Source organism: Chiroxiphia lanceolata, chromosome 17, assembly GCF_009829145.1.
Source record: "Chiroxiphia lanceolata isolate bChiLan1 chromosome 17, bChiLan1.pri, whole genome shotgun sequence".
Lineage (NCBI taxonomy): Eukaryota > Metazoa > Chordata > Aves > Passeriformes > Pipridae > Chiroxiphia > Chiroxiphia lanceolata.
The window spans coordinates 8,108,208-8,126,834 of NC_045653.1; the positions used below are offsets into that span (position 1 = coordinate 8,108,208).

At 44.1% G+C, this 18,627-nt stretch overlaps 2 protein-coding genes across 3 annotated transcripts; one reads left to right on the forward strand and one right to left on the reverse strand.

Moving 5' to 3' along the window:
• The first annotated feature begins 781 nt into the window (after positions 1-781).
• NELFCD (negative elongation factor complex member C/D) lies at positions 782-9,975 on the forward strand. 2 transcript variants are annotated; one of them, XM_032704773.1, is made up of 15 exons: positions 782-907; positions 1,551-1,666; positions 1,851-1,960; positions 2,981-3,090; positions 3,412-3,519; positions 4,083-4,235; positions 5,023-5,153; positions 5,602-5,767; positions 6,396-6,530; positions 6,740-6,879; positions 7,228-7,342; positions 7,661-7,756; positions 7,967-8,107; positions 8,466-8,595; positions 9,016-9,975. In XM_032704773.1, the coding sequence occupies exons 1-15, from the start codon at positions 842-844 to the stop codon at positions 9,048-9,050; spliced, it is 1,752 nt and encodes a 583-aa protein (XP_032560664.1). In that variant the 5' UTR covers positions 782-841; the 3' UTR covers positions 9,051-9,975. The 2 variants fall into 2 exon arrangements, with proteins under 2 accessions (XP_032560664.1, XP_032560665.1); XM_032704774.1 differs by lacking the exon at positions 782-907 and adding an exon at positions 1,011-1,026 and having other exon boundaries at positions 9,016-9,850.
• A 267-nt stretch (positions 9,976-10,242) lies between these two features.
• On the reverse strand, positions 10,243-15,462 carry CTSZ (cathepsin Z). The gene is made up of 6 exons (XM_032704779.1): positions 15,243-15,462; positions 14,602-14,765; positions 12,710-12,889; positions 11,976-12,126; positions 11,583-11,745; positions 10,243-11,107 (listed from the first exon to the last, which is right to left on the reverse strand). Exons 1-6 carry the CDS (start codon positions 15,383-15,385, stop codon positions 10,994-10,996), a joined length of 915 nt encoding a protein of 304 aa, XP_032560670.1. The 5' UTR covers positions 15,386-15,462; the 3' UTR covers positions 10,243-10,993.
• Between the last annotated feature and the right edge of the window lie 3,165 nt (positions 15,463-18,627).

An 18,627-nucleotide genomic window follows, 5' to 3' on the forward strand; every position in this document is an offset into this window, starting at 1 on the left:
TTACCATCCTTTTGACACTTCACAAAGTGTGAGGGAGGGAACTGCTATTACCCAGCTGCAGCCAGGACAGCACATCCCATGGAGCTGCACACCCCATGGAGAACACATCCCATGGAACAGCACATCCCATGGAGCTGCACATCCCATGGAGAACTCATCCCATGGAACAGCACATCTCATGGAGCTGCACATCCCATGGAGAACATATCCTATGGAGCTGCACATCCCATGGAGAACATATCCTATGGAGCTGCACATCCCATGGAGAACATATCCTATGGAGCTGCACATCCCATGGAGAACATATCCTATGGAGCTGCACATCCCATGGAACAGCACATCCCATGGAGAACACATCCCATGGAGCTGCACATCCCATGGAGAACATATCCTATGGAGCTGCACATCCCATGGAGAACACATCCCCTGGAGCTGCACATCCCATGGAACTGCACATCCTATGGAGCTGCACATCCCATGGAGAACACATCCCATGGAGCTGCACATCCCATTTTTCCCTCTTCCTTTGCAATTCCCGTCCGACTGTCGCTGCGCTGGGAGGCTCTGGGAGGTCTGGCAGGGCAGACCAGGGCAGGGCTCCTTTTCCCCCCCGACGTTGCTCCCCCCCGACTGTGCCGTGTCCCGCCCGTCTCCCCGCAGGCCGTGCCCGGGACGAGCCCTGTCCCGAGGGTGTCCGGGCTCCCCTCCCCGCCCATCCCGGGCTCCCCTCCCCGCCCATCCCGGGCTCCCTTCCCCGCCCATGGCGGCCGCCCCGCCCCTGCCCTGCCGCCATTCGGCGCCGCCCCGCCCGTTCCGGCTGCGGGAGGAGCCGGGAGGAGCCATGGAGGACGCGGATTACTTCGAGGGCAGCGCGGCCGAGTGGGGCAGCGAGGCGGACGGGGGCGCGGTGAGGGCCCAGGGGAGCCCCGGGACGGGGCCGAGGGGCAGCCCCGGGAGGGTCCCAGAGCGGCCTCGGGGCCCGCCCGCCCTGCGGCTCCGAGCTGAGGCGAGGAGCGCCCAGTGCCGGTGCGGGCGGTGTGGCCTGGGGCTGGAGGGGGCTACAGGGAGGGATCCAGCTGCAAAACTTAAAAGTTGGTCACCTTATCCCTCTCTGCAGCCACCTGGAAGGAGGCTGTAGCCGGGTGGGGGTCGGGCTCTGCTCCCAGGCAACCAGCGACAGGACGAGAGGACACAGGCTTAAGCTGTGCCAGGGGAGGGTTGGGTTGGACATTAGGAAGAATTTCTTCGCGGAAGGGGTGATTAGACATTGGAGTGGGATGCCCAGGGAGGTTTGGAGTCTCCATCCCCGCAGGTGTCCAAGGACGTGGCACTCAGTGCTCAGGGCTGGGTGACAAGGTGGGCATCGGGCACAGGGTGGACTCGATGGTCTCAGAGGTCTTCTCCAACCTCAGTGATTCTGTGATTCTCCATTCAGAAGCTCTATTCGTGCGGGGAGCAGGTGGATGTGTTTCTGTGGGAAAAAGTGTCCTAAATAGTATGGGGGGAGACAGGACAGGAGAGGGGTGTGACTGGACTGTGCTTGTGAACAGCAAGATGATGAGGATGGGGAGGGGGAAGATGATGCTGAAGTCCAGCAAGAGTGCCTGAAGAAATTTTCAACCCCTGACTATATAATGGAGCCGTCTATCTTTAACACGTTGAAGAGGTGAGTGTGACATGAAGTGTGTTATGGAGCACATTATGTGTGTTAAAGGTGTGGTGTTGTCACTTTGTATGGAAGTGCATGTGAAAATGTGCAAATGGTGCTATTGTTTTCCCTTTATTTAGAGTTCAGTTGGTTTTTACTTTTCGATTTGACTCAAACAGTTCTTTTGTAATCCTTTCATCAGATATTTCCAAGCAGGAGGTTCTCCCGAGAATGTAATCCAGCTCCTCTCTGAAAACTACACTGCAGTGGCACAGACTGTAAATTTGCTGGCAGAGTGGCTCATTCAAACAGGTACAATAAGTGATACAGTATAGTTTGGGTCTGTAGTCTTTCTTTTGTCAGAAATATCTGAATCAATAGCAAATTTGATCATATATAGGAAATAGATTGTTATAAAGTTTTCATCTACTATGTGGCTAAACCCTTTGTAATAATTCTGCTCAGAGAATAATGAAGTAATCTGTTGATGAACAGTTTGAAATGCCAACAGGCTGTGTTATAAAGACTTTTTATAGTTGAAACAACTGCATAAGATAGTTTCTTTTTGTTTTCACCCAAAGAGCAAGAGAGCTATTACACAGATAGTGTTAGAAATGTTTGATATTTTGTAATAGAATAAATAATTTAAATTGAAAAAAACAATTACCTTGTTGCTAGTTACTATTCCTTCTCAGTGTATCAGTGGTTACACTAAGGATTCTCATATAGAGAACCTGTATTCTCTGAGACAAGAATTACATATTAAACCCCTTGCAAGACATATTCAGCATTATCTTGTGGTATCTCTGTCCCTCATTTAGTGTAAACTTTTGTTTACAAATCACCAGAATTACTATTCTCTTGAGTTCAGAAACGTAGAACTACTTGCTACTATTTGTATATTGTTTTATAGAAGACTGTCAAAGCTACTGATGGCCAGTATATTAAAAGGATGAACTTCAGTCTGTAGTAGGGTGGGTTTGTTCCCCAGCCCTGCTGATCCCTTCTGTGGTTCGGGTACACTTGCATTTTGGTATCATGCCCAGTACCAGTCCTTTGGGATGGCTGACATTGCTGTTTGTGTGTCTGATGAGGGTGAGAGAAAGGGACTAGTGTGACCTGCCTATCATCCTAAACATTTAGGAAAAAAGGTAGAGAATCTGTAAATCTGTCTGTATCAGTATGGCTCAATAGTAGAACTGATGCCTCTCCTCTGATCATCTCTGTGTTGGTAAATTTGGGAGTAGTTTCTGTTTTCGCTGGAAAATGTAAGGTGTTGCTACGATGTTTGATTGGATTGCATCTGCCAAGCTTTCTGTTCCTTCTCTACAGGTGTTGAGCCAATGCAAGTTCAGGAGACTGTAGAAAACCATTTAAAGAGCTTACTTATCAAGCATTTTGACCCTCGGAAAGCAGATTCCATCTTTACAGAGGAAGGAGAGGTGTGCATGGAATCCATGTTGCTGTCTCTGCTCGAGTGGGTCCTCCCTAAATGCCTTCATCCGATGGAGTAGCAGATGGTGGGGGAAGGGAAATTGTATCTTCAAAACTCTTTGTTTTAAGAAAAAACTGGTTTCAGAAAACCAACTCTGTCTCACTGGAGTCCTCAGAGGTTTAGAGAACTTGGAAACTTGGAATGCATCCTTTGTAATAAATTTTTGTAGAACAACTCTCAGGAGTCCCTGAGAGGTAAAAGCCTTACTTTTAATGATCTTGACAAGTAGATATTGTTAAGTTTCTCTCTGTTGCTCTAATCTTTTCAGACTCCAGCCTGGCTTGAGCAAATGATAGCACATACAACGTGGAGAGATCTCTTTTACAAATTGGCAGAAGCTCATCCTGACTGTTTAATGCTTAATTTTACTGTGAAGGTACTACACTCAAGTCTAATAAATAAGAATATTCATAAAGGGGTGGTTGTTCTGGCTTCAAATATTAGCTGTGGTCTTGCTTGTGTCTTTTATGTATTCCTACTAATAGAACTTATTGGTGGGAGGAGTTGTGCTATAAGTTACAAACAGTACATGTAGTTTCCCAGTTTGAAGTACTGCTTTTTGAGGTTTTTTTGGAGTGTGGCTTTTATTTCCTTTTTTTTTTTTTATATTTGTGGAAATTTTTTGCTTGGTTTGTTGGTTTGTTTTCCCTTTGATCTGTATTTGAAAATCTTGGGTTTCTGCTGCAGTGGAATGTTTCAGTCACTTCTGTATGTTTCTGGGACAAAAAATGTTATATCTTGCTGTGCTCTGAGATAGTTTATGTTATTATGGTTTGCTTTATTTTTGCTACATCTTTATTGGTTTCCTTTTCTGTAAACTATGATATGAACGTAATTCCAATAAGTGTATGCAAAGTGAATCTTGCATTTTGTATGTTCTTCTAGACTTGTTAGGATATCTGAAATATAAATATCAAGTTTTTTATGATGTTTTTGTAGCTTATATCTGATGCTGGATATCAAGGGGAAATAACCAGTGTTTCAACAGCATGTCAGCAGCTAGAAGTATTTTCCAGAGTCCTGCGTACATCTCTGGCAACAATTTTGGATGGAGGGGAAGAAAACCTTGAAAAAAACCTCCCTGAGTTTGCTGTAAGTTGTTTTTTGGGGTTTTGTTTGTTTGTTTGTTTTTGTTGGGTTTCTTTTTTGAGGTTTTGGGTTTTTTCCTTTTCATGTGGAAAAAGAAGTGTTTTCCTTTCTGGTTAGGAGATACAGATCAGTGTGAGATCATAGAGAGTCTTGATTTCCTGCAAAATCTTGAGAAGGTGTATCTGAGTTAAAACCCAGAAATCTATGCTTTTTGGTTGTTCTGTGACCAGGAATTCCTTGGCTTGACTCTATGACACTTCTTATATTTATTAAATGGATTGTAAAAAGGTGAAGGTAGAAATGTCATCTTTCACATTTAATGTGAAATGCTAAGATCAGTCTTGTCAGACCCTTGGCAAATTACAATAATTATTTTATCATTCACATCAATGTGAAAGCTACCATCTAAATCAACCCACCATATGTTCATATGTTGTGAAATAACCTGATGATTTTTGAGTGACTTTGTACTTCTCATACTGTTTAAATACTGCAGAGAAAGTACCAAGTGTAAGTAAAAGAGATTTCCCTCTCAGTTTTGGCATTTAAGAAATGAAGTTATCAATTTAGCCATTTCTTTATGCTTGGTATCAATGCTTTATTCTATCAGTTCTTGGCTGTTGGGGTTTTTGGTTTTGTTGCTTAGTTTTTTTTGTGTGTTGTTTTGGTTTTTTTTCCTTTGCAATTTTGCCGTTTGTTTTTGCCCTTCGCTCTCACGACAGTGTAACCACAGCAGAAGGCTGGGAGGTTCCTTGTTGACTGGTAAGCTTTGTGCTGTGTGCTTTCACAGAAGATGGTGTGCCATGGGGAACACACTTACCTTTTTGCCCAGTCCATGATGTCCATCCTGGCCCAGGAGGAGCAGGGAGGGTCGGCTGTCAGGAGGATCGCTCAGGAGGTGCAGCGATACGCCCATGAGAAGTAAGTGGGAAGTACACTATCAGTTAAAATATAAGTCACCAGAATCTGCAAACTGCTGTCTTTTACTCATCTTAGTTACCTTTTACAGGCAAAAGGAGAATCCTTAGCTGCAACACAGCAGCTCTTGTAGCAGGCTTTCGTCTGTAGAACAGCAGAAAAGTTCAGTGCCCTGTACCAGGGCAACCTGAAATTGGAAAAGCAAAGAAGTAAAGTTTCTGTCTACTAAGAAATATGTATTTTTACTATCCTATGAACATCTTAAAAACAAACTGTACTTACCCAGAACAAGGGGTTCAGCCCTAAGGCATTGCATTCCAAAGGATGTGGCCTGTTGACACAGTGAGGCTTAAACTAAAATGTCCGAATTAAGAGAATAAGTCACTGAATTAAGAAAATAAGTCACTGAATTAAGAAAATAAGGCACTGTGTGTGTTTGCTCTTCATGCAGAGGCCACGATGCCAGTCAGATCACTCTAGCACTGGGTACTGCAGCCTCCTATCCCCGAGCATGTCAGGCTCTTGGTGCAATGCTGTCCAAAGGAGCTCTGAATCCAGCAGATATCACTGTCCTGTTCAAAATGTTTACAAGCATGGACCCACCTCCAGTAGAACTGGTTAGTAGTTACCTGTTTATAACCTCTGATACTTATTTCTATTGCAGTAGCACTCAGAAACGTGATGTCTTGTTGTGCTAAGTGTTGTATGGACACAAAAATTATATTAGCACTCGTCCCTCTATAATTGTAAGTAATGTCTAAATGTGAAACTGCTACTTGTATTCTGTTTTGCATTACCTTCTTGGTATTTTTTGTTGTTTTTTTTAATTATTCCAAGTTGTCCTTTTACATATAGTTAAATTAAAGAAATTTGCAAGAGGACATAAAGATGGCAACGAATTAAATCTTTTGATCAAAAACCTGCCCACTTCTGCAGTTTCTTATAAGCAGGCCTAAATGACACATTTCATATTTCTCACTGCCTCATTCTAACATAGATTCTGGTAACAAATATGATGGCATTTAGATACTTTAGCAATATAGTCTGTAATTCTGTTTTCCTTTTTTTTTAATTTTTATTTTTTTTCCGTAAAACTCTGGGTCTCTTCAGAAAACTGTCTAACCTACTCTCAAGGGGAAGTGTGTATTATCTCTTTCTATGTTAGATATATCAGATGTGAAAACTGTATTTTTAATCATCTCTCCTAATTCTCAAGCTCTGACAGACAATTCATTTTCTTCACAGATTCGAGTACCTGCCTTTCTGGACCTCTTCATGCAGTCCTTGTTTAAGCCAGGTGCTAAGATCAACCAGGACCACAAACATAAATATATTCACATACTGGCTTATGCAGCCAGTGTGGTAGAGATGTGGAAAAAGGTAATGCTCAGCTCTGTGAATAACATTATTTTTACCTACAGCAGCCTGACTGTGCTGCAGGAAATGTGTGGTCATGAAGTTACTTATTTGAATATAAACTGTTTCTGGCTTCAGCTGCCATGACTAAAGAATGTAGAACCTGATGATCAAATACTACCATAAAAGTATATTCACAACTCTTGTATTCAAACTTTGCAATAATTTTTCAGAACAAGAGAGTCAGCATAAACAAGGACGAACTCAAGTCGACTTCAAAAGCCATTGAAACTGTTCACAATCTGTGTTGCAATGAGAACAAAGGAGCATCAGAGTTGGTTGCAGAGCTGAGCACCCTCTATCAGTGCATCAGGTGAGCAGAGAGGCTGGTCCCAAGCTTCAGTTGTTGGAAGAAAAGTATTATTTAGGAGAGGCAGTGCTGCTAAAGGGAGATGTCTTTATGGGCTACTCTGTGAGGGCATCCTCGCTCTAGAATATGTGAAGATGTGGTCTGAAAGCAGCTTTCAGAATTGTCCATCTGACTCTCTGGAATCTCTCATGAACACATAAATCCTGCCTTTCACACGCAACTTGTCATCTTTGGGTCACAGAACATGCTTTTCTGTGCCACTGGGAAAAGGTGACAGATTGCTTTGTCTTCCTAGTAAAACTTTCCTTTATTTTTCATGCTCCTGTGCTGAAGTGATCTCTCTTTCTGTAGGTTCCCAGTGGTGGCTATGGGTGTGCTGAAGTGGGTGGATTGGACAGTGTCAGAACCACGATACTTCCAACTGCAGACTGATCACACTCCAGTTCACCTGGCACTATTAGATGAGGTAAGAGTGTATCTAAAGCTTTGCTGGAGAGCAAGAACAATTTTGATGCTTGTAACAACCAGTCCATTGAATGCCTGTTGTTTGCAGTGAGTCACTAAATATAGAGATGAATCTATTCAGAGTTAATTATTTGGTTTTTTCAGCCCAGCATTATTTACACTAGGAAAACTTGGGCATCAAAGAAAGAAATGGTAGAATAGTTCTCTAAATGAATTTCCGTTTGGCACTGAACATCAATGTAAACTTGTCTGATAAAGACTGCTGCATTGGTTTTTAAATTGCAGTTCTGAGCATCTGACTTTGCTGCCTTGTTTGCAGATCAGTACATGCCATCAGCTGCTTCATCCCCAAGTCCTACAACTTCTTGTCAAGCTCTTTGAAACAGAACATTCCCAGCTGGATGTGATGGAGCAGGTGACTCTCAAAGGATGCAGTATTTGTGTTCCTTCATATTAGTTACACTTATTGAAGTTAATGGCTTTTGCTGTCAGAGCAGTTTGGAGAGCTTAGTTTAGGACTGTGGTCATGGTTAAAATGTAACATATCAGATATTGAAGCGATAAAAATCACAGGCTTCTGAGAGGAAGTTCTGATCTGTTGGTTCTTCCCTCCCTGCACCACCAGCTGGAATTGAAGAAGACTCTCTTGGACAGGATGGTTCACTTGCTCAGCCGAGGGTACGTCCTGCCCGTTGTCAGCTACATCCGCAAGTGCCTGGAGAAGCTGGACACGGATATCTCGCTCATCAGATACTTTGTGACAGAGGTCAGCGGCAAGAACTGCATTTACTGACATCTAAAGTTTAATATTAGTTGTATGTGTTTGGATATTAAATCAGCTTGCCTTGGATTCAGAAACATTTCGAGTTCTGAGATCAGATTCTGAGCAATGTATGTGTATCAGTATTCACAAGGATGTGACTTAGTCCTACTAATTCCTGACTTCTGGAATTAATAAGGTGCTGGGCAGAGCACCTCAAGAATACATAGCTAATTATTTGTATGGAGAACAAGAGGTCCTAAGTGCAAGTACTTGTATACTTTCAAGACTAGTATGTGAATTAAATATTGTCCCTACTACCCCTGTAAGTGGAAGAGTAATCTGGTTTTTTCTGCTGTTTCAGGTGCTCGATGTGATTGCTCCTCCATATACCTCAGACTTTGTACAGCTTTTTCTTCCAATCTTGGAGAACGAAAGTATTGCAGGTACTATAAAAACAGAAGGTGAACATGATCCTGTCACTGAGTTCATAGGTAAGTCCATTTATTCCTTGCACACCTGCTTCCATTTGTGTAAGTTACAACTGCAAATAATGTTTAGGAGGAGGATTGCTAAAAATTACTGCCAGATGTTTTGACAGACAACTTCCCTTTTAGGGGCCTGTGTTTAGCAATTTTCCTGTAATCAAGAATCTGGGGGTAGTAGTGAGGAACTGGAGATAAATACTGCTTTTTGAGAACTAGCATTGCAGTAAAGAAAGGAGAGGAAGGGAAGTAGTCTGTCATAATACACTGTATTCTGTCATAATACTCTCCTATCCTAAAACAAAAACATTTTCCAGACCCTAAAATCCGAATTATTTACATAATGCAGAAATCCACATGCAAGCAGATAAATCACTGACTCAGAGTAATGTACTGAACACTGTCTCTTTTTTTTTTTTTCTTTTTAAGCTCATTGCAAATCTAACTTCATTATGATGAACTAAGCAGTGGAAAGTATCAAGACTGCAGAGCACATGATCACTACTTTGCCACACTCTCCACCAGTAAGGTTTTGTAACTGGGCAGTGCAGCAGCAAAAAGAAAACAACAACAAAACCAACAAAACTAACAAAATAAGGAGGAAAGGGCTGAAGGGCATTTGATTGACTTGTGTGGTGACCTTGAAGTTCCTGTCAGAGGACTGTTTGTATTTCCTATCAGAGGACTGTTAATGTAATTTAGCAAATGGAATAATACTGAAGGATTTTCTGTTGTTCCACAAATCAGTATAAATCTGAATGTTCTGAAGGGGAGAGCAAGAGAGAAACAGATTTGTTTAAAAGAACGTTATTTTTGTTACTTAGTGAATTTGGCACTCATTCTTTGTGTGATGCCCAGAACCTGAAGAGTGGGGAAGGTAGTTCCTACTAAAAACACTTTGTAGATAATTCTCTGAATACATCTTGAATGCTCTAGGCTTTGATATTGCAAGTTGTAAAAAAAGGGATTTGTGTGATTAGCTCTGTGCAGCAGAGAAACCCCAATGCCTCTTTCTCCCCTTTGCATTCTATTAGAATTCTAAATATCCTACATATTTACTGCTATGAAAAAACCCATTTTGTGCAACACAAGTGGAGTTGTAACAATCAAGGATAGTTTTGTAGTGGGAGATGAATTCTATGTGTGTGTTACCTTTCAGAATCTATTTTCTGGTAAATAGATGCATCAGATGTTACTGGTAAGTTTAATTACCATGTCAGAATTCCACTGCTGTCCAAGAAGATGAATGTGTGCAGAAGTTTCATTACTGCTTCTTGTGGCTTTGTTTTTGTAATTATCTCTGCTCTGTCCTGGTTGATGCCAAACAGTGGAGGATACACCCAAGAATATGAATTACCTTTAAATAAAGGTGTTTTTTTCTTTTCCAGAGATATCTTTCAAAGTTTTATTATTAATTTATGGAATTCTGAGCTACCATGACAATTCTTGAGACAGCAGCCAGTGGTTTAGATTCTGAACTCTCCTGCTGTACAGACTGTTGTCAATCAGGCCTTTCACAAGTTAAAATCCAGTAAAAGCAGCACCATCCTGGATAAGCTTTGGGCAGCTGGCCTAGACCTAAGACAGCTTAAGTACAACAGGGGGAGACAACCAAACACAGGAATTAATAAGCTTTTATAATAAATATCCAGTCAGTTATGAGAAAAAAGTGTTTATTAAATGCAATTAACAATGCCAGTTAGTAACATTTGCTATGGCACTGATTTGTCACTTAAAAGACTAAGGAAGGGAATTTGCCTCATTTCTTCAAATCAGTGAGGAGTTCTGAGTTATGGCAATTTATCCTTTGCCTCTAGGAGAAAAATGGCACAGTCAATCACAGATTAAAGCAAGGAGTTTGAGCAAAGACTAATTAAGAAATGTTTAGACCATCTTTTGATCAAAATAATTCCCATTATATCATTTTGATGGATAAAAGCAACTACATGCCTTTCCACCACCTCTGCTTCACCAGAAGGCCAAGGAAAGAGGGGATTTAGTTTTTTAATTTATCATGTCCAGAATTAGTTTTGTTTTTTGCATCTTCTCAGTACTGTCAGAGAATTTAAAATAAGCTCTAGACCCAAATATTGAGTATACTTTTTCCTTTCCAGTACACCTACATAATTTGTATTTAAAAAAATAGATATTTACACATTCAGGTTCTGTGATTAAGTCAGTATGATTTCAATACTGTGCATCAAGACAGACAACTCTTTCATGGGCAAATTAATTGTAAATAACTATCTCAAGGCAGCTCTGTATTTTTTGAAGCACTTGTGTGGTGCTATCTGGGCTAATTTTGCAGAACTGCCTGTGGAACTGTGAGAGAGTCTTAGACAAAAAAAGGTTGTGCAGGGGAGCTTCCAAACAAAGTAATTCCTAAACAAATATGTACAACGTAGAATCAAGGAAGTATAGGATCTCCATATGTACAGTCCTCTTCAATAGCAAGATTGTAGTCTGCTCCTCTCCCACCTTTGTAGGCACTTGTCACAATTCTCAGCCACCCTCTTTCGCCCTGTAAAGGATTGAATTTGCATTGTAAATTAGAAAACACAACTACAGAAAATGGAGATTGTTGAGTCTGTTCTGTCTTCCAAATATGAATTATTTATAAGTGAATGTAGGCATTCACTCAAGAGGAAGTATAACACTGCGTTCATGGGGCAACCTGCTTTGGTGGATTTACATCCCACTCATCCATTCCAGGTGTGTGACTTGATTCTTGCCTACAACTAAAGTAATTTTACATTTGCCCACAACAGGAGCTGCACAGAAGGGCAGAATTTGGAGCTGAGTTGACATCAAGTAGCTTTGGATGAATATCCTTGTCTCCAGCTTAGTTCAGTTTCATTTTTAAACTGTTAGTCTAGTTCAAAAATTTTAGGTTTTGTATCCACAGGCCAGCTCTGCAGCTTCTGCTCTGGAAGTGAAAAGCCCCACCTTCCCTCCAGAGTGATCCTAGAGCTGTGTTTGTTCCCCTGCTTCCTTACCCAGGGTTCCCCCCACGAGTTCCGGACAATCCAATACTCTGTCCCATTTTCCACGCCCCAGCCGGCCACGGACACGATGTGATTCACTGTGGGAGAGGGGTTGTACTCTGTGTAGAGGCCTCCTGTGTAGGCATCCAGCTTCTCAGTAGCCATGATACCACAGCTGTAATAAAGCAGAGAAAGGAGTTTTTATACCAGGGGATCAGGGCAGGGGCCTGGCTACAAAACAGTTTTGAATTCTGAGCTCAGTTGATGTACAAACAAGCTGAAGTCTGCATAGCAGTGCAGAGCTGCTCTCATATGCTAGAGTGGAAAACTACACTGCAGTCACTAGACTGAGCTTCAGGTATTTCTGCCCCAATATTACTTGTAGATAAACATTTTCTTTTTTACCTAATTGGCCCATTAGTGTAGATTTCTGCCATCATTTTTTCTCGTCCACTGACAGACCCATAGTCAGCAACTTTCCAGAGAGTGTAGTTCTTTATCACGTGACATTCTCCAAAAGTGACACAAGTCCCACACTGGTTGAACTTCTTACACTCTGTAAAACAGAATTGAGATTATCACTGCAGGAGGGTGCTTTTCTTCAAGTGAATTAAAGATAGGACACTAAGTTTTTTTTTAACTTATGTGAGGCAGATATTAATAATATGTCTTCTCTCTGGTGAACTAAATACCTTTCTGAAAACCACAATTTAAGTCCCTACTATCTCTAGTTACTATTTTTTAGTCCATACACACAAGTGCTTTGATGAGGACATGCTTCTCCATAGACAGAGAAATCATTCCAGTCATACATGACCAGACAAAGGTTAAATTTCTCCTTTGTTTAGCTTGAGGTGACACTTGTAAATATTTCAGTACATTAGAGATTGTGTGTCACAGATTTAAGAGATTAAATTAAAACAATTTAGCTGTCCAAACTTGCCTGGGCATGTTTTAGTGCTACAACTGTCTGTCTGGAGTAAGGAGAGACACACACAGGGCTGTAAAGAAAACCTGTTCTGTCAGTCAAACAGCAGCAACCAGTATTCTGAAAACCCAATAAATTCTTTTTTTTTTTTAATATACTAAGATCTGTTAAACCTGGAGAGGAGTCCTACAGCAAAGCAAAGGCACCATACTTTGGTCCTTGGCCTGGTAGTTGTTGCAGGTCTCGTCGGGAATGCCGTGGTCGTGGGCGTACATCCAGACCCCGGAGTGGTCTCCCCCTTCACAGGACCCGGCGTCAGCACAGTCGATGACGTTCTGAACAGAGAGGTAGGCAGAGGGCCATGCTCCTTTCCTCTTTATGTTGATTCTGTCTGTAAAGAGAAGAAATTGGGGTTTGTGAGTGGAATATGTGGGTGGCTACACTTTGCGAGTAGTGTTCAAACTGTCTCCTTTTCTTTGAACCTGTAGCTGTTTGCAGACAACAGCACTTGTGGTTGCAAAACCCTCCACTATCAGCACTGAGGCACAGCATGACCTAATTCAAACCACAGGCTGAGTTATTAGTAGGGGTTTCCAATAGAAGGGGTTTTTTTCCACTAAAAACTCAGCAAAAATATGCAGATGAGTAAGATCTGTCTAAAGCCTTGAAGAGCCCTAGACCTCTTTTACTTCAAGCTTCTGAAAACTTCAGATCTGTTTCCTGGCTTTGACAGCAAAGAGTTTTCAAATACACATCATAAAACCAGCTCTCACCAGCATCTCTCACAGAGTAGAGATTTATGCATAAGCCCACACAAGTCACTGGCTCTGAGACAGTCTTAAAGCAAGGAAAAGCTTTCAGAATTAACTCCTTGCTGTTACACCAACATCTCACTGTCATCCTGTCATCTCAGACAGGCATTGCCACCCTGCTGCCTTATTTTGTCAGAAATCAGCTTACTTGGCAGAAAAGCTTCCTGATGGGTATTTATAAACTGCTTCTCACCCCGCATTAACAGTCTTAACTGTGCCACCCTGGTACTTGTAATCCTATTAGTACTAACAACATTCAAATATACTTGGACAGAACTGGGAACTATTATGCCAGACTAGTCTTAATGAAGAAAAAAAAAAAAAAAGGAATGAATGCTTTAAACTACTCACAACAATTAAGAAAAAAAATACCCTGATTTTTAAAACTACACGTTGGCATATCTACATATTAAGTTTTAACCAAAGTTATATAATTAACAAGTTGCTGTATTTTACCTATCCTAGCACTTCACTACATTCTGACAGGTATCACACATCTGAATTCTTGTACCTCTTAAGAATGTATCCCTCATGATTCCTGCTGTCTGCTCGCACTTGCATTGTCTTCCCCTTTCTGCACAGTTTCCTCTATTTGTCCTTCACAGTCCATCTTCTTACAGCCTCCCTATGCAAACAGTACTTCTGCAGCATGTAAATCATGTGTTCTCTCTAGAGAATTTTCTTCATCTGTAGCAAACCACTACTTCCCTTTTCCTAAGCAGAAGTTTGATACGAAGATTGCTGCTGAAACCAGATTGTCTGTGTGCTGTGATAGTTTGTTTGAATAACCAGGCTCCTGAAACAAATACCCCTCGGGCCCTCCCCACAAGAGGCAACTTCTTTCGTTTCCTCGTTCCCAGGCAGGGCTGGAGCACTTGTTCTGCAGCTGCAGCACAGGCTGAGGTACCACAAAAGGGAGGGAGACACAAGAACTGCTTGTGCATCTTCTGCTGCCATGGAGGAGAGGGCAGAACCCCCAGTTCTTACCCGCAGGAGCTGTGAACACATTCCTTCTGCAAACAGGTTTCTAAGCATGCCAGTGCTCCCCTCGACAGCCTCGCTCCACTTGCTTTCCCTACAGAAACCAAACCTCCTTCCCTTCAGCCTGGGCATTCCCACTGTTCCCGGTGTATTCACAGACATCTCGGCCCCGGTTTTTGCTGCAGTGACTTAGCACCTCGTCCTTACACCAGCTGCCAGTAGGGTGAGGATAAGCTGCCCCGGCCTCCCGAAAACCACGGATTCCGGGGCGCGGGTAGCCCGGCGGGTGGGCAGGGGGTGCAGGGCGTACCTGCCAGGGCGCTGGTGCTGCCGTGGGCCCAGCAGGACCCGCAGTACTGCGGGATGTGCTGGTTCCGAGTGGTGCTCGCGTAGTTCACTCCATCCACGTTCCTCCAGTCCCAGCTCCGCGGCAGCGCCGACAGGTCCAGGTACTCGTGCGGGCGGGGGTACGTCCTGCGGCGGGGAGGGAAGAGGAACTACAGCGCCGGCATCCCCAGCCAGGTGAGGGGGGTTGGTGTTTTTTTTTTAAAAATCGCGGAATCCGCGGAGTTTCGTAACGAGTGCCCGGCGGGCGGCGCGTGACCGGGCCCTGCCCCGCGGTCTCGTGACCGACACTGTCCCCGTGTGTCCCCCCCTCCCCGCCAACCCCGGCGGGGACAGAGCGGCCCCGGGGACCCCTCGCACCGCCGGGGACCCCTCGATCCGGGTGGTGCTGGGGTTCCACGAGCTGCGGCTGCGCCCGGCCAGCCCTTCCCCCGGGCTGCTCTCCGAGGAGAGGCTGGATGGGGGCGGCTCCAGAGGGGACGGGGGACAGTCCCAACTCCAGGGGGTGGCCGGGGGACAGTCCCAGCTCCAGGGGGTGGCCGGGGGGCAGCTCCAGCGGGGACGGGGGCTTCCCCAGCCCCGGGGGAACAGGGGAACAAAGCTCACCTGAGCCCGGGAGCCTTGCGCGGGGCTGGTTTGTAGCAGTGCTGCCCCTCCCTGAAGTAGAGCCCGGCGCGGGCGGGCGGGCACAGGCAGCCCCCCCAGAGCAGCAGGAGGACGGGCAGGAGCGGCTGGACCCGCGTGGCCATGCTGGGTCAGCGGCAGCTTCCTGGGACACGCGCTGGCACCGGGATTCAGGGGAGGGGCCGGAGGACAGGGCGGGGCCGGGGCGGGGCCGGGGCGGGGCCGGGCGCGCTCACCTGCGGCGGGCGAGGGCCGTGGACCCTCCCCCGGGGTCCTCGGTCCGCGGGTATGGCCCCCTCCCAGGGAGAAGCTGCGCTCCAGGATGTCCAGGGCAGCCTTCCTGAGCCCTTCCCAGGGGCGGCTGATTGATCTGTCGGGATGAGGAACAAACCCGAGACCCCGCGTTCCCAGCCCCCCCCAGGGAAGTCTCCAGCTCACGGGCTCAAAAGTGAAGTAATTTGGAGTTGTGACAAGAGGACTCCTATCTGGGACAGGCCTATAGGTTCCTTTACCTTTGGCCTAACACCTCAGCACTGTGCCAGACTGTGACCAGGAACTGTGACACTGCAGAGAGCAGGCTGGGGTTTTTTTGTTTGGTTGTCAGTCTCTTTTCCGTATATTAGCTGGAGCTTTCGTGTTTGGTGAACAGGTTTAGTAAACCACAGACAGTTCTCCCCTCGTAGCTTTTCTTCCATAGTTGTCAGCACTTTTTGTAAAAGGCCTGGAGCAGAGCAGGAATGGAGCCTGACTGCTGGGCAGTTAATTTATTTGGCAACTCACCAAGTGCTCCAAACTCAACAGTGACAGAGTGGTTGTGGCAGTAGTGCCCAGGTAAGGGCACTGTGCAGCAGGTGAATTCACATGCTGAAGCACCACGTTTTTGTCAGGTCATAGATCTGCAGTGTGAGGAAGGTAATGAACTGCTCAGTCTTCCACTGTGGTTGTACCAAAAGCTATTTGTTTAATCACACGAGCTCATTACACTGATGATGGCTTACAGTGGGCAGTCCTGCCTTATTTCCTTGGACCACCTGCCAGAGCAAGGCAGGTTAAATAGTTAAATAGTTTTACTTACTAACTGAAATGCAAATGTGAAGTGCTTTTTATTCCTGTTGAATGCCATGTTTTTTTGGTATCATTCCTAAGGTTGATGCAGCCAGCCCAGGTTAGTTGAGACTTGCATCAGCTCATCTGGTAGCCAGTCACAGATCTCTTTAAAATTATCTGGTGTCCTGTGGCCAGGCCTATCTCAAATTGAATAGGCTTTCTTCTCAACAATCTTCTTGGTTACTCTGAAAAGCCAGTTCCTCCCAAGCAAACCATATTTAAAACACAAAAGGTATCCCAGAATGCCTCCCTGCACAGGCATTTTTGTTGCTAGTAGGCAGCATTACAAAAAAAAAAAACAAAACACAAAACAACAAAACAATCAAAAAAATCAGAAACAACAACAAAAAAGCCCAGCAACCACAAAAACCTGGCTTGTTTGTGGTCTCAGCTTAAGGCCACGGCCAGGGCTGTGGTATCTGGGGCCCGCTCCCAAGGCAATGGAAGCAGTTGGCAGCCTGATAATAGACACTGTGGGCCAGGCTGTGCCCAGTGCCAGGCTGCTCCTAATCTCCACAGTGCCAAAAGTCCCTGGAGCCAGCCCATCCATGTTCCCTCCGGCCCTGAGGACACTCCCCCGCTAATCTGCAGCGGCACATGTGTGGTGGCTGGGCCTGGGAAGTGCATTGGGAGTTAACAGGCTTGGGGTTACCCAGGGCTGAGGAGTGACAGGCCTGCAACAAGATCTATAGAGAAACAGGCTCCTCACAGACCACATCTGGGTAAAGCCAGGCTTGGAGGTTCACAGAAAAGCAGCTGGGGAGAAGGGGCAAAAGAGCCCCAAACCCACATCCACTTCACAAACCATCCCAGGTACTTGGTGTCGTGTGCCATAATTTTTTAGACTCTATATGAAAGTGCTTCAGAGGAGGCACATGATTTCAGGGAGCTATTTCTAGCAAGAGAAAAAACCATATCAAGTGATTGCATATTTCTTCCACTTCCCTTTTTTCCCTTTCCTTGTAGATGCATTCAGCCAGTGTATTTATTGCAGAAATTATTTTGCCAAACTTTTTGGACAGTGAATTAGCATCTTCAGCCTCTCCATAAGCTGTGTCTATTGTAGATGAATACATTCCATAGTATTTATTTAGTGTCAGCAGCTCTCTGACACATGGTGTCGAGGCAGCTCCCATCCAGAATGCAGCAATTAAATACACAGCTCAGAGTTACACAACTACTTTTAGCTAAAGATCATTGGAGAAAACAAATATGTGCATGAATAAAATGAGATCTGCTTTCAAAGTAAATGTCCAAATAACCTTTTGAGAATTTTCTTAGGAAATTTTAGAAGATACCCACTGCCATTGTGGGATATATTGACAATGTGGCGATAGAACAGAATGGTTTGGTTATCTTGCTGAGTAAACTAAATGGCTTAGAGAATATTTATCTTCTGGAATATGATAAAATAATTGTGTTCTAAGGAAACAAAACTAATCTACCTGAACTGAGTCCTGCTTTTGTTGCTTCCTACTGTGGATACTCATAGCTTGGCAGAGGACGACAAATGTTTGCTCACTACTCTTTTGTAATGCACTTTAGGTGCTAAACTCTGTCTTAGGAGCACTTGTCTGTTCCTTCATTGGCTGGTGGGAGAAGTGGAAGTCACATAGGGTGGGGGGGAAGTCTGGAATAAGCTGATTTTTCTTTTGAAACAATATGGAAGCGCAGAGGTTCCTTATCTGTAGCAACCCACAGAGTGGTAAAGTAGTAACTTTCAATGAGTCAAGTCCTTCCACTGTCACCATTTTATATAAAATAATTTGAGGTGCTTTCCTAATTATAGTTCCTTTTGCCATCCTTAAAAGGAACACTTGCAAAGCAGTGACAGTCATTTGACATGTAATGAAACTGCTCCAAGTTCCAGCAGACAGTCCATTCTGGGGTTTCTGCTGCTCAGTGATACTGGTCCTGGTTATCAGCAGGCAACATGACTGGGTCGTGTTCTGCTCCCCCTCATATTGTTTCCTTTTGAACATTATAGTTCAGTGGACTTCAGTGGAACTGGGGGTTCACCTCTAGCATTTTCCTGGCAAGTTCTGAAGCACATCTCAGACATAAGAAAATAAGAAATATTAGAAATGCTGTATTTCTTAATGACAGAAAATGAAGAGAGAGAGCATCTATGCAAGTTAGTCACAAGTTAATTCAGATTTTGGCTGAAATTGGGGGATACTCATAATTGTTTAAGGAACAAGCATCACTGAGAGCGCAGTCTTACATTTATGTGTTACAAAGTATTTTTTGGTCCTGATCC

What these genes read in the sequence shown, in the direction of transcription:
- NELFCD (XM_032704773.1), top strand. Translation starts at nt 842, where the DNA reads ATGGAGGACGCGGATTACTTCGAGGGCAGCGCGGCCGAGTGGGGCAGC. An exon ending in TGCTTAATTTTACTGTGAAG is followed by an intron (nt 3,520 to 4,082) that starts GTACTACACTCA and finishes ATGTTTTTGTAG; the next exon opens with CTTATATCTGATGCTGGATA. An exon ending in CAGCGATACGCCCATGAGAA is followed by an intron (nt 5,154 to 5,601) that starts GTAAGTGGGAAG and finishes CTCTTCATGCAG; the next exon opens with AGGCCACGATGCCAGTCAGA.
- CTSZ (XM_032704779.1), bottom strand. Translation starts at nt 15,385, where the DNA reads ATGGCCACGCGGGTCCAGCCGCTCCTGCCCGTCCTCCTGCTGCTCTGG. An exon ending in CGCAAGGCTCCCGGGCTCAG is followed by an intron (nt 14,766 to 15,242) that starts GTGAGCTTTGTT and finishes TCCCCGCCGCAG; the next exon opens with GACGTACCCCCGCCCGCACG. An exon ending in CTACCAGGCCAAGGACCAAA is followed by an intron (nt 12,127 to 12,709) that starts GTATGGTGCCTT and finishes TCTGTTTTACAG; the next exon opens with AGTGTAAGAAGTTCAACCAG.